We start from the raw sequence: 15289 nt of genomic DNA, 5'->3' as shown, positions 1-15289 counted from the left end.
AGGGCAAAAAGCCCATGTAGTGGAAAAGGCAGGGGGAAGATCTGGAGGGCAAAAGTCATTTTCACTTCTTCCCCACTCCGCACTGGATTACCAAAAGCCCCCGAGTTCACCGTGCAATTTCACCTGAAAAGCCTTTCAACAAACTTAACTGCAAGATTGCCCATGTCTCCTGATCCCTTAAATGCAGCACCTCTAGCAGGTGAGGGAACCGCCCCCCCCCCCCGCAAAAAAAATAAAACCAGTAACCACACAGGAGAAAAACCACTTTTCCTTCTGGCTCTATTGCATTGATTGTTCTGGCCGCTCATAATTATATCTCCCACCCGCAAAAGTGCTTCTTTAACCAACCCCGGAATCTAGGATCCACAACAGACCGATTCCACGGAAGCATTCATGACACACACGCTCCCCTCTTTCCCACATGTGACACAACAAAATACAGGAACAGACTGCGAGAGTCAAAATCCATTGTACTCATAGTCACAGTATCCTGTAAAGAGCGGCTCCGCCTGGATCCCTCGTCTGCAGGAGAGAGGAAAAAAGGGGGATCAGTGGCGTCCATGCGTGACGCAGCCGTCCGCCTCGGGGCCCCTCGGAGGCACCAGGCCGCAAGGCGCCTCCAAGCACCTGGGCCCTGCCCTGCTGCGGGGAACGTGCCTCTGAGCAGCTACTAGCTGTCCTCAGGGGCAGGGCACTGGGGCAACGGAGAGCGAGGGATGCTTTGCTTTCCCGCCGGTTCCCCAGAAGCACCTGGCTGCACTGAGGAAGAGGGGAGGGGAATGGAGCCGTCCCACCGGTCCGGCTGAAAGACCACTCCCCTGCCCCCCGCCCACTCCCTCCCCCCCCTTTATTCCTTCCATGCTGTTGCTTTTCAAACGAAGCCAGTGGGGCAGGGAGCGTCCCGTGTGACCAACCGCACGTGAGCTGTGCCGGGCACTGGCCGCCGCGGCAGGCCGAGTGCTGGACCCAGCATGAGAAGCCCCAGCGGCGCTGCTTCCCCCGAGTCTCCCGGGGAGGCCGACGGCGCGCCATCACCTGAGCAAGGTGCATCGGAAGTCGGCCAGCCTTGCGTAAGCGTCTTGCAGGTTCCTCACCGTCCTGTTGCTCCACAGCCTCTCAGCCACGGCCCCCGCTCTGGGCCTGGAGGAAACGGAGAGGCCAAAGGGAGCTCTTCCCTCTGCTCCAGCCGACCGAGAGCTGCTTTTTCAGGGTGCAAGCCCCCTTGGGGGCCACTCGCGAGGGGAACAGCAACGCGGCGAGGAGGAGAGGATGGGAACTGCTGCGCTCCGGAACGAGGCCAGATTGCGCCGCTGAAGTGCAGCCGCAGGGAGGCCTCGCGGTTTTCTGGCTGGGGCAGAAGAGGCCCACACGGCGGCAGAGCGCTAGCCACGCCACCCAGCTGGTAGATGGGGGGGGGGGGGGCCCTGCGGCTGGGGGAGGGCACAACCCATCACCCACAGGGGGAAGTGCCTCTTCCCAGGGGTGGAGAGGGAACTGCTCCCGGTTTAGACTTGCTTAGCCTGCCACAGCAGGGCTGAGCCGTGGCCCTCCAGGCCTTGCTGGACTGCAACTCCCACAAGCCCTCTCCAGCAGCTGGGATAATAGGAATTGTAGTACAACACGTTTTTTTTTTAGAAATGTGAGTGATGCCCCCTCCCCAAGGGCTGCAAGTACCACTGGCTTTGTCCCAAAATGGGCTGGTCAAGACCAAGGAATTCCTTCCCTGGATGTAAGAAACGTACAGGTACATGCACACCTTGATCCAGCGAATCACCCGCACAAACACCCAAGGGCTGGGGCGACGTATGTGAGACCGACCCGCGGCTCAGCCGTCTCCAGTTTAGCTTTCTTCGCTGTAGGGGCAACCCGCAAGCCACGGACCGCCAAGGGCGGCTTGACCTCCCGTCTTACCAAAGCCTGGGAGTCAAGTTCGTCACATCCACGTATTCGCCCCACATGCAGGCCTCTCCGCCGATCACCAGCGCTTTCTGCTCAGGGCTGCCTGCCGGAAAGAGACCGCCGAGCATTCACGATTCAGCCAATTCGGCCACTGCAGGGCTCCGCTGCTTTAGTGCAGGTGTGTCGGATCAGCAACGTTACTATACCCAAAGGGCCACATGGTCTGACAAGCCCCAAGATGCCCGTGGGCCTTCTTAATCCACGCTTAGCTGTATTTCCATCAATTTTGTGCTCCATTTCGGTGTGGCTGCAGCAATTTTACAACTGCGAGTGCAGTGTCTCTCTCTCGGTCAGAGGATAACAGACACACACACAGAGCAAGCCAGCAGAATCAGACAAACCATTCAAGTTGCTGGTTTGAGGACTTTTCCGCAGGGCTCAATATAAAGAACACAGCAAAGCATGCGAAAGGGGTGGGGGACCCCAAGCATAAGACGAAGCAGGTTCCCCAGGACTACTGGGACAGGCTGCTCGGAGCCTGGTGCGGGGCAGCGCTGGCTGTGGCGAGGGAGGCAGAGCCGGGCAAGTCGTTGCTCCTTCCGTTGAGGCCGGCTCCAAACTGGCCAGCCACAGGACTCGCTGGCCCAAACGCGTCCACGCCCTCCCGAAGCCCAGCCCGAGTGCATTCACCTGAAATAATGCTTCCCGTCTACCCACCCCTTGCTGCGCAAGCCTCTTCCTCCTGCTGGAAGTTCCTTGGGCAGCCAGTGTCAGTGGTTAGAGCTGGACTGGGCCTTGGGAGGCCTGGGCTGTAGTCCCCGCTCAGCCGTGAAGCTCGCTGACTTTGGGCCGGTCCCTGACTCTCAACCTAGCCTCTCTCACAGGGCTGTTGTGAAGATAAAATGGAGCGTGAGAGGATTTTGTACGCTGCCTTCAGTTCCTTGTGGGGAAAGCGGAATATAAATGTAATAATAAATTGGGGGTAGGGATCCACCATCTTGCATTTTGCGCCGTGCCACAGTTATGATGCCCTTAGGAATCCAACGGATGGTGCTTGTCCTGCTCGTTAGTAAGGCTGACTGTGCTTGCGTTCATAGTACGTCTACTAATATTAGTAAGACCAACTCCGCCCCCTGCCCGCCTTCCTGGGCCCCAGGTTTTAGGAGGCACAAGGAAGCCGACGCAACAAACGCACCTTCAAATTCCAGAGGTTCCACCTGGTAAATCCCCAGCCAATCCTGTCCATAGGCGATATGGTTAAGGTACCACGGAGCAGAGAGCAGGGCCCTGTAGCCGGCGCTGGTGACGCGGGCCATCTCCGCCTGGTAGGACCCGCCGTTCTCTTTCCACACCTGTATGACGGTGTCGGGCTTCACCTGGCCAGAACAGAAGAGGCGTCAAAGCCCTCGGTCCAGTGGAGAATCCCACTTTCTGCCAGACGGCTGCTCAGAGAAGCCCCGCGGAGTTATGGCAAGCCTGTGAACAGCTCAGAGGACACGCGGCAGTTGCTCAAGGGGGGGGGGGGCGCAGAAGACTTTGCTAAACCCACGTACCGAGGAACCGCCTTCCTGGGAGGCACACCTGCCGAAGGGAGATGGAGCCTTTGCTCCGAGGAAAGAGCTGTTCCACCGGAGCTCAAGCCACAGCCAGGAGCCTCAGCCGCATTTTTAAAGCAGGAGACTCTGGCTCATTCGTGAGGCTCACCGTTTTGTATCAGCCGTTGACAAAGATGAGATGTTGGCGCTTTCACAGGTTGTGTAAATGCGTGTGCCTATCACAGGTGCCCCTTTGTATCACTGCAACATTAACATCCTAGTTCAGGTTTCATAATTGTAGTTTTGGGGTGTTTTTTTTTAATCACTTTTCCCCCTTTCTAACACTGAAATGTTTCTCGCTGTGGGTTTCGTCCATCCCTTTACAGGATTACGCTTTTTAACCGATTCCTTAATTAATCATCCCCTCCCCAACATTTAATTTGCAGCCCACGTCGTGATTTGCAGCCTCGCATGGAGCCCAGCCACTTCCCGACTCAGTCACGCCGCTCGTTATTTCTTCCAACGTATGCTCCCTCTCAGGAACAATCTAGAATTGTGGGGCAGAGGTCGAGATTAAGAAGTCTGCCGGGCAGAAAGATGCCCTCGACCATGTTGCAGAGTTTGTCGCTCTAGGGCAGGGCTGTCTCTTCACCACAGCCTTCTGAGGATTAAGAGCCTCTTTTGTCCAAATGAGGAGTGCTTTGAAAAGGTGCTCGCTACCTGCCTTGCCAGGGGTCTCTGCCCAAGGTGGAGGAACACCTAAGATGATGCAGGGGGTGCAACAGGAGAATGAAGATGAGCAAAGCGAGCCACCAGAACAGTCGGTGCCGAGGAGGCCAGGGCAGATTTGGCTCCACAAACAGGATGCCACTCGAAAGAGCAGGAGTTCTCTGGGCACGAAGTTCAGCGTCTAGAGACACCAGTGGCTCCCCCAGTCTGGGGGAACGTGTTCGGTATGCCCGCCGTCTTTCAACCCGGCAGCACCCTGGAGCCGAGACTCCCCACCATGGCCTCTGTCTTGGTGGTCCCACAGTTAGAGAAGAAAGAAAAGAGATGAATGCAAATCTCAACATGCAAGCAGCCCTGCCAAGTATTTGGGAAACGGGAGGTGGAGAAAGGAGAAATGAGGCAAAAGAACTTGAGAGAGCCCCTTTCGTTCATTTCCTCACCTTCACGGCGTTATCAAAAACCTCCTGCCACACCACGTAGCCCTTGCGGTAGGAAGAGACGATATCCAGCAGCCTGGAGCAAAGAGAAGGCCCACGGAAGACGTGACTGCGGGCAGACAGCTCCCTCCTCGCTGGCACCCCCAATGCAAAGGCTGCTTCCTACACGTCAGGAACATTTCCTGACGGGGAAGCACTGCGTGTGCCAACGAGTGGGGTGCGGGAGGAGAGACAGGTGCAGCCCAACAGTGTGACCCTATATGCGTCTACTCAGAAGTAAGTTCCACTAATTGCAATGAAGCTTGCTCTCAGATGCTTATGTATACAGGAGTGCAGCAAAAGTCTTCTCTTGAATCAGTTCTCCAAACAAGAAAAAACAACAGATTGTACACAATAGCCATGATTCCCCCTCCCTGGATTTCTTGGAAGTTGGAGCTGCTGGGAGAACGGACAAGTTTGCTAACAACCGTAAGCTTAGGAAAACAGAAAATATCACTTTTCCTTGGAGGGGCTAAAAGCAGAGGAGAGCAGATAGTGGAGGTTTGGAAACCGGGGGGAACTTTTCTTCCTGACATTTTTTCCTTCCTGGAAAAAGGGGAAATACGCAAAATCTATTTCGGTGACTTAGAAAGATCTAAAGTCATTTTGTCAACTTCAGGTTGGTTTGCTCATTAAATGATCATATTTAGTGTATTAAATCTAAACGTATAACCTTCACTTTCAAATGTTTTGAATTTTTGTAGCAAATGAAAACTACCATCTTTTGTTTTTCCTTTTTATGAGGAGGAGGCAAAATGTTAGACTTAAAAAGAGAACCCCAGGATTATGCCAAAACAAAGGAAATTATTACATGTTCTGAACTTCGTCTCCTCCAAAGTGTTAAACAAACACAGACAGTCATTCTCAGAAAAAGATCTGAGAGAAAAGAGGGGTGTTAAATTCTTAAATCCATGTTCTGTGAAGATCCTAGTGAGCTTTGACTATAGAGGACCCCAAAAGTGCAATAATTAAAGCCAAACATTTTAAAAGTTTTTTGGGGGGCGGGGGAATGGGAAAAGAACATTATCCCACCCACTCCCAGGTTTCCCACCCCCCCTGCCGACCTTTACATCTCTAGGCAAGATGTAATTCTCCTACTCTCTTCACGACAGCCCTGTGAGGTAGACTAGGCTGCAAGTCAGTGACAGGCCACAAGTCTGTTCCACAGCCAAGGGGAGCCCTGAACGCGGATAACTTGTCTCACGGGGGAGCACCCGAACCGCACCAGTGCCCCGCTCCGCCTGCAGAGGCCCAAAAAGAGCAGCCCTGCCTGAATGACCGGAAATCCCCCAAGCTTGGAGGCAGCCCCAGGACCCTGCTCCAAGGAAGCCCCTGGCAAGCGGGAGCAAAGCCCTTACCTCTGGATGTAGAATGATTCAAGCTTGGTGTAATCCTGGCCAAACCCCATCTTCTGCATGAATGCCTGGATATCTGGGTTAGACTTCCTGCGTGTGAGAGAGAGGGTTCAGGTAAGAGGCAGCTCCCAAGACATTCCGCAAGAAATGCCTCCTCCGAGCCCAGCAGGAAGGTGAAGGCGGGAAACCTCACGTCCCAACAAGAACGACCCCCGGATGCAGTGACCGTGGCTTGGACGAGGCAGAATCGCTCATGCCAGCTTTTCAAGGGAGCACGATGTTAGCCTGCGATATTATAGGACAGCCTTCCCCAACCTGGTGGCCTGCAGGGGCATTTGGACCACAGCTCCCAGAATTCCCATCTGGCAGGGCCAACTGACTGGGGATTCTGGGTGTCGCGGTCCAAGCATGTGCGGAAGGCAGGCGGCTGGGGAAGGCTGGGGAAGTTGAAGGAGGGATGCCTCCTTCACCACCGGGAGCCAGGAGGAATGACTTGAGCTTTTCGTGCTTTTGATGAGAGGTGGGGGGTTCTGAATATTATTACTTAGAAGATTCACCGGGCCTCCAAGTAGGGGCGCAAAACTCCCGCCAGGCAGGGTCCGGGTCTAGCTGAAGAACCATGGTCTCAATCAGGACAAGGTTACCTCCTACGACCCTTTAAGAACGGAGTTCTCTATTAAATAATAGTAGCTCCTAGAGAGCCACAATCCAGGGATTGGATCCCTCCAATCCCACAGCTTTTCTACTCGCAGAGTCCTCCTTGTAAGAGGAAACCCTCCGCCAGCTTCGCTGTAGCCTCTGCCAATTTCCCCAGGCAGGGAAGAGGAGCAGCCCTGTCTCAGGTGCATCGACAAGGCGGGAAACTTGCTTACGCAGGGGCACAAGTTCTGTTCAGCCGAACTGCCCGCTGTTTCAGCCTTAACAGCTGCAAGGAAATACCTCTGGGTCAACAGGACCGATGCCATGAAGCCTGGTTCCCCCTTGGGATGCCAGAAGGTGCCAGCCCCTGAAGCCTGCCAGCCCCGCTTCCTCATGCTCCCGCCCCCTTTCCAAATCCCTCCAGGAGAGCCAGACCAACCAGCAGGTGAAGTCAACCTCATCTCCGCCCAGATGAACGTAGAAGTCGGGGAAGACCGCGCTGATCTCGGCAAAGAACGCGCTCATGAACTGGTAGGTTGTGTTGAGGATGGGGTTGACTGGCCCATGGGATCCAGACGGCTTCGGGCCGCTATAGCAAGGTGTCAACAAGCCGGGGGCGCCTGAGATGAAGCAAACACAGAAACGGAGGTAGGGAAAAGTCTGGTTGGCTTCTCCTCGGTCACGTGGAACAGCAAGCAGGCAAAAATGGGGGCCTGGAGGTGGCAACACGCTCGTGGTTCCTCTGAGTCAGAATACCGATCCCATGGTAGAAGGAAGCTGGAAGCAGTCCGGCTGTCAGGCAAAACCGGGAGCAGTGCGTCTGGTTACCAAAAAGGAAGGATGCATTGCAGGATTAGGGTCGCACAATGGGAAAGGGACTGTTGCCCCAAAGCAATGCACAATTCAGACAAATAGAAGGGGTCCCAAGACAAGACTGCTTTAGAACTCAAAACAGGCCTCTGGGCGGACGGAGCGAGCCAGGCCCCCGTGCGTCAGTCATGCTGGAAGAGCAGCCGGCATTCAAAGGAATTCTGGCAACGCAGAGAAAAACTGCTCCTGTTTCCCAAGACCCGCAAGACCCAAAGCATTACCAAGCCCCCCATTAGCAGAAGTGGAAGCCCAACTCTTGGGGGCTGAAATGGAGGTCAAGCAGGCCCCCAAACCAGAACATCCCTATTTCAGGAAACCTTCTGCGGTTGGCCAGCCACTTTTTAAATTACTCTTCTGTTTTAACATGGTGCTTTATTCTTTTCTCTTCTTTACTGTTCAGCGCTCTAGAATCTGCCCAGATGGGGAAAGGTGTACAGGCCCTGCAGGTTAGTCAGTCAGTCCAATGAAATGAGCATTTGCGCCATGCGTGCTCCATGCCAAACCACGACGGGGGTTCCGTCCCTGCGCTTGTCGGTGCAGGTCAAAGCGAGCCAGCAGCACATTCGTCTTTAAACAAGCGCCCAAGCCTTGTCCACGGGACAGACAGACACAGCAATCCGGGTGCCGAAAGGGCGCACACACGCAGACACTCGGCTCCAGGGTGCTGAAGCCCTTCCAGCAGGAGGGCTAATTCCATGGTGAGCCGAGGAGGCAGAGCACAGCTCACAAAGCACCAGATTGTTTTGGTTTAAAGCGCAGAGTCACAGGAGAAGCATTTCAGCCTCTCAGAATGGGGGGGAACGAAAGGCACCACCACCAAGCAGCCCACTGAAAGCCCAGCAGTTGAGAGAAAGGGTTGTGGCCCTACGGAGAACCGTGGGGGATCAGACCGGGGCCCCAGGAGGCTGAATGCGGCCCCCAGGCGGGGGCTCTGCAGCCCTGACCGGGCACGAAGATGCTTGCTCCGAGCACACCTCCCTCCACCAGGCGCTTGCATTTCTGGTTCAGAACGCACACTGGCCCACGCGAGCACGCTGCAGACCTCCGGGCCAGCCGTACCTGCGCCCCACGAGAGGGTATGGCCAGGTGTGTCAAACTCCACGATCACCCTGATCCCGCGCAGCCGGGCGTACTCAAGCACCGTCTTCACGTCGCTGGCCGTGTACACGTGTGTGGCAGGGTTGTAGGCCCCCTGCAAAGGCACAGAAGCCACAAGGTCTAAGCCACGGGGAAATGTGTGCTTCTGACTTTCTGCCTGGATAAGGTCAACTCCGTTTGACAGAAACCAGAGGCTGAGACAGAGATGGGCCCTACCCTATTTGGGTGGGGCAACTTTATGGTCAGGCCAAGCAGGAAATCCACTTTCTTATGCAACTTCCAAATAAACTTTCTAGAAAAGAGATGAAAAGGAGCTTTGTTGTCTATGGAGCAGAACAGCTTTGCTCGTGCTCCACCTGTGCAAGGGGCAGCTCCAGGAGCTGGCTTTGGCGAGGCGGCTCTGCATGCCAAAGGTCTTGGGGATCCCCCTTCCCCAAAGCACGCCACAGCTCCCTCGAGAGAGCAAGGTTTCCTGACTCTGTGCGGAGCATTTCGGGGGGTTTCCCGGAACTCAGGGTGGCTCCCATCCCTGCAGTCTGGGCAGCGTAAGCATGGATCCAGTTCAACATACTGATTGCTTCAGGGAACATGTTTTGTGGTGCTGAAGCTTCTGGAAGGGGAAAAGCATTGGAATCTGGCTCTGAGATGTCTTCCCACCCACCGTCTCGCCAAATAGAGGAAACAGAGTCCCGGGAGCCGCATGAGACGTGGGACTTCTTGAAATCACCCAGTGCAGCTGCCAATGCAAGATTTACCTTCAGGCTGAGATCGGGGAACACCATGCTCTCGTACGGAAAGGATGGGTCATCCACAATGTGCCAGTGGAACACGTTGAACTTACTGTAGGCCATGACATCCTGGGAGAACGGAGAGGACAGCAGGTCAGCCTCACGCGGTACTTGCTGGCCAGTCTCTCAACGCACGGGGAGTTGGCTGCCCTTTCTCTGTTTAAATGTGCACCCCGAGGTGATCACAGGCCTATGGACCCCGGACTGTGTCTGAAGGACCATGGCATATTCCATGCTCCCAGGCAGGGGATCGGGACAAGACCTCTGCCTCCACTCCTCGCAGCTGGCATGGAAAGACCCTTCTGCATTCATCTGATTTATTTATTTTAAGAAATGTGACTGCACGGACTTACGAGAAAGTGATGCGGACTCAAAATACTGGTTTGCTCTTTTGTCTCGTTCTGATGCACACACACTCTGAGTGTCGCTGCCTTTGTAACCAAAACAGCATTAGCCAAGCTGAAGGAGGAAGGTATCGAGAGGCCTGGGAAAGCCTCGGGGTTGGCAGAAATGGAGAAATGGAGGCTCCTGGAGGGGCTCTCGAGAGCCGCCCAGTAAGAGCTGAACGTGCTCTGCGGGCACAGAATGGCAACCACAGAGGGGGAAAGGAGCAAGAACTGGGAGAAAGTGGAAGGTAGTCTCCCGCAGCAAGGCACTGACGGAGAATGCGCTGCAACATTTTACTGCAGGCCTCACGTGGGTGTGTGCAGTTCAGGCCCTTCTTTTTCTTTTGACAAAGGTCACGCAATGCAGGAAGCCGACCGCAAAGCGCTTAACCTTCACACGTACACAGGGTGCCATCGAACATATTCAAGATCTTTGAACGCAACGTTTGTAAACAACCCGCTGTCTACAATTGTCAGGACGCAGGTAGGGCCTGAATACTGCAGGACAAGCGCTCCCTCTTGTTCCAGCTCCAAGTCCGTGTCGCAAGATGGCCAGTCTGCTCCTGGGCACACTAGACAGGGCGGCAGTGCCAGCCGCAGCACCCGGGAGAAGAATATACTGGCACAGGAGGCGAGGTTCTTTACTGGGCTGCAAAGGTGACACACCTTTACAAGCAGATCCACTTCCTGGTACATTGGTGGCAGTGCAATCTACACTCACCTGCATGCTCTCTCACACACACGCGTCCTCCTCCACTTTCTAAACCCTCTTCTTTGTGGGGGTTAAATTGGGATTACCTGGGACAGCTTGCAGAAAGCAAAAAGGATGCTCTGCACTAGCCCCCAGAGCAGAGTTTATGAAAGAGGGTTTCTTTTTCTGGGTCCGCTACTAGTTTTTCCCAGTTTACAGCCCCCAGAAGCACTGGGAATGCAACTCCCGTCATCCCCAGCACAGCACGACCACCAAGTTGCAGAAGGCTGCTCTGTAGGAAGAAATGGCCGTAGGCTGGTGGAGAAGCACGAGTTCTGCATACAGGAGGCTCTGGGTTCCATTCTGGGCGTCTCCAAGTCGGGGTGGAAAACCAGGTGCTCTCCTAAGCTGGCTGCTCTGCAGAGCGGCCTGGAAGCGAAGGGCGCAGGGTGGCCGAAGTCACGTACCAGCGTCTCCAGGATGGCTCTCAGGGGCAGGTAGTGGCGAGAGGTATCAAGCAGCAGGCCTCGGTGGGGAAAGCGGGGGAAGTCGACAACCTCCGTCTTGTTCACGTAGAACTGCACAGGAGAGAAGACGGAGTGGAGTCAGGAGAGGCTCCAAGCCCCTTTGCCAGCTGGGGCTTCCCAGGCCCCACCTCCAGATGCGCATGGAGCCAGGCTGGCTGGCTGGCCGGCCCTGAAAATCAACCGCCCGTGTTGTGCCCGCTCACGCAGCACCCAAAGCGCGCGCTGCACAGGTCACTTCTCCTTCCCTTTATCCCTCCCACGAGCCAAAAAGAGCCATACCTTAGAGGACAGAGGAACTGGACTGGAGCAAGTTTCCATGAAAGCTGCAATGGGCGCACACGTGTGTGTGTGTGTGCGTGTCTTACTCAAATCTGGAGAGGCCCTAACAGAGGAAGAGCTTTTGGCATTCAAGGCCTGCTTCCTGAATCTTTACGCCGCTCCTCGCAGGGGCAGCCACGTCGGCTAAGGCGAGCGCCGCATTTGCATTTGCAGCCACTCGGATGGGCCGAGCTGGAAGAGGGACGGCGAGGGGATTCGGATTTAACCGGCGGTGCAGTGAGCTTGCCCAGCGTCCAAGAGCCAGGGCAGTTTCTGGAGCCATGCCAAGGCCTCTGGCCAGCCGCTTGCTAGGAAGGGCCGCAGAGACCGGTGCCTGAAGCTGCCTTCTTCAACCATATTCCTTAGCTAAGAGGGGTGATCACTGAAAATGTCCCTTTTACGGAGGTGGCTTTGCCTCAGTCCAGGAAAGGGAGGCAAAACCTGCGCACACGGACAGCCTCCGCGACAGTACGAGAGAAGCGGCAAAAGGGGCACCGGCGCCACACGCATGGTGGGGATACTCACTGTCCCAACATCGTCTCTCCTGGCGAGCTGGCTGAAGGTCTCCAACCCTGGGGAACAAGAGCAGAGTCCGTTTATAGCGGGCCGATACTATCGTCGTGTGCTGACACAGGTCCGTGATGAGGGACGGGGAGAAGCTCATTCCCCTTACCTCGGAGCGCTCCCCAGACGCTGTCCGCCGTGAGAAGCATCTGCTGCTCCGAAAGGCTCAGCTTATCTGAAAAAGCGTGCGGCGTGTGAGAGGCACGGCGTTAAGCAGCTTCGGGGCAGACGTACGCCGGCGTGCGAGGCCGGCCTGGGGCACAATTCAGCCTCACAAGTAAGGCCACAAAAGGCGTGCGATCATCATCTTTTTTACTCACCGGCCTTTCCAAGCCGGCTGCACGGCAGGAAGAGCCCCTGCTCCCTTCAGTGCAGTAAAATGAGAACACTGCTTCCTACTCAGTGGAAGAGGGGCAGAACGCTCTGCTGCGCTTCTGTGCTGCGAGACATCCTTCTGCAACTTCCAGAGAAACCGAGCAGGCTAGCGCGGGGCGGGGGGGGGGGGGGTCCATTCCTCCTCCGCCAGCCACTGGTTCGCTGGCATGAAATGCATGGCTGCCACAGGTGACTAAGGGAGCCATCTTATGCTTCCCACCCTCGGTGCACAGAAGCCTCCAGACACAGGGGCTTTTGTGCACCTCACGCCAGGGCGAGGTGCAGCAGCAGCGATTGTGGCCGCCCCGGGTTCTGCACCCTGTTTTTCGACCAGGAGGCTGTTCTGGGGTGACTGGATCAAGTGCAACGGAGGAGGAGAAATTCCTGGGATTCTGAATAAGTCTCTGACTGACACCCCCCCCCCGCGACACTTGCCCACAATCCCACTCAGCTGCAGAGCAGCAGCTTCACGGCGCGCCTGCTCCAAACTCGCAGCTACCCACACAACATCCGCGGGGAACAGACGTGCCGCATGCGCTTACAGTTCTCGGGAGAGTCCAGCGAAGGATACCCATCGCACCCTGGCTCAGCAACAGAGACGAGGAGCTCGGGACACAGGGAGCAGCCATTCTCTGAAAGGCAACATGGGTGGAAGAGAGTCAGCATGTGCCGTGCAACAGAAGCAGGCCTTTTCTGCCTGCACGGGCAGACAACACTCTCCTGAAGAGCAGGATAATCATTCCTCCGGAGAAGGCAGGGATATACAGACAGTGAAATAATAGAAGCGGCCGTGCATTGTTTTGGAGAACGGAGAATTATCTGCCTCTCTAGATCTACTGACAGCTCTTGTCAACCGTGTACACTCCTTACTGGACTTCGCTTTTTAAAAGCCAAAACAGCAGTTGTGTGTGCAGACAGGAGTTACCAAGAGCCATGCAGCCAAAGGCTGCAATTTTGCAATAAACAGCGCATTGTTTGCCATTAAAGCTTATATACATTCACAAGCTTTGTTCAGATACCTTTCTTTACCTGTTCTTTGTAAAAAGTTCAGCTCTCAATAAATACAGTCCTGAGTCATTAATGCTAGTTCTTCATAAACATGAGTCAAATTCCCTTTCTTGGTTTAGACATTGTATTCCTTCACTCCTGGGCAACCCAAGCGATTTTGCTGCCCGAGGCAAGAAACAAGGGGAACCCACTCCTCCCAAGTCATGGAGCAGAGTGCCGAACGAGGGTCGTGTTATTTCTGGCAGCTGAGGCAGGAAACCTGAGAAGTGCCTCTTTACCATTCTGGCCATTAAAATATCGCAATACCGTATCAAATAAGCAATTTGCTGCCCTTTCCTGGAACGCAAAATCGGTGCCCAAGTCAGAAGAGGCCTCTGCCCGACGGTAGGGCCGGTCCATAATTCTGCCTTCCGAAAGATGGTACAACGGTCTTCCCCAACCTGCTGTCCCCCAGTTGCTATGCACTTCAACTCCTACCAGTTTCAATTACCACTACCAATATTCAGGATACATGGAAGATCAGATATTGAGCAACATCAGCGAGCAGGTGGCTTATGTAAGATAAGTTACCAAGAACTGCATTCTGCACTTTTCACCACCACAATGATGGCGATCTTGTTGTTAGTTGTCTTATATCCTATCCTAAAATATTTCCAGTCCTTCAGATCAGAAGCGCTCCAGCAGGCACGCATGGGTTCTAACCCAAGCAACAAATACTTTTTCTTGGGCCACTGATAAGCGGATTTTTGTCCTTATTTGGTCTGGTTTTATGGATCGAAGTCTGGCAGTCAGCGCACAGGCTGTAAAACAGTACGCAAACTTTCAAACCATCTGGAGTAGGAAAGCAGCTGGGCTGATGAGAAGCCCCCGACACCCCAGAGCTTCCGTGGTTGCAAGAGGAGTGTGAAAGGAACTATTTCACATGAGGAAGAGATCGAGCAGGTCTCCTCGTGGCACACGCCACTTGCTCCAAAGCAGCCGCATGACAGCAAAAAGGTGGAAAGAGGAACTGTAACTGAACTCAGCTGCCATCCTCAGAACAGAACCACCCACCAATGTTTTCCACTTCCCTCTTCTGTTGGATTCCTCACTGATTCCTCTGCTGCTGGTCAACGCCACAAGGTGAAGGACTTTCCTACTTCTGATGAGGCACCTGTGCCAGGTGCACACAGCTACATGGATGGCACTGTATCTCCGCTCGCCTGGCATTCAGTAGACTTATACAGGAGCACTGGGGATGAGCAGACTGCACAGAACTATACTATGAATGGATTAAGAGGCATCTACGAGCGAGGACGACGTAGGCAAACATGCCAGAAGCTTCTTAGAGACAGTCCACCAGCATGAGAAAGCAATTACTAAATAAAAAACAGCTCCTTGCCTGTGCGTCCAAAGGAAGCAATTGCTACAACTACTCCAAATACGGCCCTAGCAAGACTATATTTGAATAGTATGATTCAAATGCAATTCCCTTTTAGATTGCCTAAAACTGCTTTTTCTTGGAGTGGGGAAGACACGTAGGAAAGTACTGGCAATTATTAGTGGCTCCTTTGCTCCTTTAGCAGTCTGGCTCTCGGCTGCATTTGGACAACACAGCAACCCACATCCAAGGGTCGTGGGCTGCCTCCGAAACCCGCTGTCCGAGCTCAGCCGTACCGCCGCCGCCGCCCGCGGCAGGGCGCCCACGGCCCGTCGGCGGGGTGCGGACCGCGGGCTCGTTCCCTCCGCGGGCGGCGCAGCCCGTCCGGGAGCCCGAGGCCAGGCACCGCATGCGTGCGGCTCGGCCGCGTTCCCGACAGGACCGACGCGCCTCCGCGCAAGGGACACGGCCGACGGAGGGCCCGCCGCGCGCCCCGCCCCACCCCCCTCGCCCGGCTCCCGGCCAGGCGCGCCGCCAGGCCGAGGTCCCCGCGCGCGGCGGGGCGCGTGGCCGGGCCGGCGGGGGGGGGCGGGGCGGGCGGCGGGGCCGGCCTTGCCCGTGCCCCTTCCGCTGAGGCGCGTCGGTCCTGTCGGGAACGCGGCCCAGCCGCG

At 55.3% G+C, this 15289-nt stretch overlaps 1 protein-coding gene across 2 annotated transcripts; it reads right to left on the bottom strand.

The window, feature by feature from the left end:
* Positions 1–262: 262 nt before the first annotated feature.
* HEXA (hexosaminidase subunit alpha) lies at positions 263–14849 on the bottom strand. Of its 2 annotated transcripts, none has more exons than XM_044450594.1 (13): positions 12793–14849; positions 11985–12050; positions 11837–11883; positions 10934–11044; positions 9357–9458; positions 8563–8695; positions 7073–7253; positions 5998–6084; positions 4604–4676; positions 3095–3275; positions 1912–2002; positions 1036–1140; positions 263–522 (listed from the first exon to the last, which is right to left on the bottom strand). In XM_044450594.1, the coding sequence occupies exons 1-13, from the start codon at positions 12914–12916 to the stop codon at positions 459–461; spliced, it is 1365 nt and encodes a 454-aa protein (XP_044306529.1). In that variant the 5' UTR covers positions 12917–14849; the 3' UTR covers positions 263–458. The 2 variants fall into 2 exon arrangements, with proteins under 2 accessions (XP_044306529.1, XP_044306530.1); XM_044450595.1 differs by lacking the exon at positions 12793–14849 and adding an exon at positions 12196–12214.
* Positions 14850–15289: the final 440 nt, after the last annotated feature.

Source organism: Varanus komodoensis, unplaced genomic scaffold, assembly GCF_004798865.1.
Source record: "Varanus komodoensis strain SLA01 unplaced genomic scaffold, ASM479886v1 scaffold67, whole genome shotgun sequence".
Taxonomy (NCBI): domain Eukaryota; kingdom Metazoa; phylum Chordata; class Lepidosauria; order Squamata; family Varanidae; genus Varanus; species Varanus komodoensis.
Note: the sequence above shows the minus strand (reverse complement) of the source record. Positions and strands in the feature narration are given on the sequence as shown.

Excerpts from the sequence above, each read along its gene's own strand:
- HEXA (XM_044450594.1), bottom strand. The coding sequence starts at position 12,916 with ATGCTGACTCTCTTCCACCCATGTTGCCTTTCAGAGAATGGCTGCTCC. Across the intron at positions 6,085-7,072 it reads GAGGTTGACTTCACCTGCTG|GAAGTCTAACCCAGATATCC; the intron begins GTTGGTCTGGCT and ends TCTCACACGCAG. Across the intron at positions 3,276-4,603 it reads TTTTTGATAACGCCGTGAAG|GTGAAGCCCGACACCGTCAT; the intron begins GTGAGGAAATGA and ends TGTTCTGGCCAG.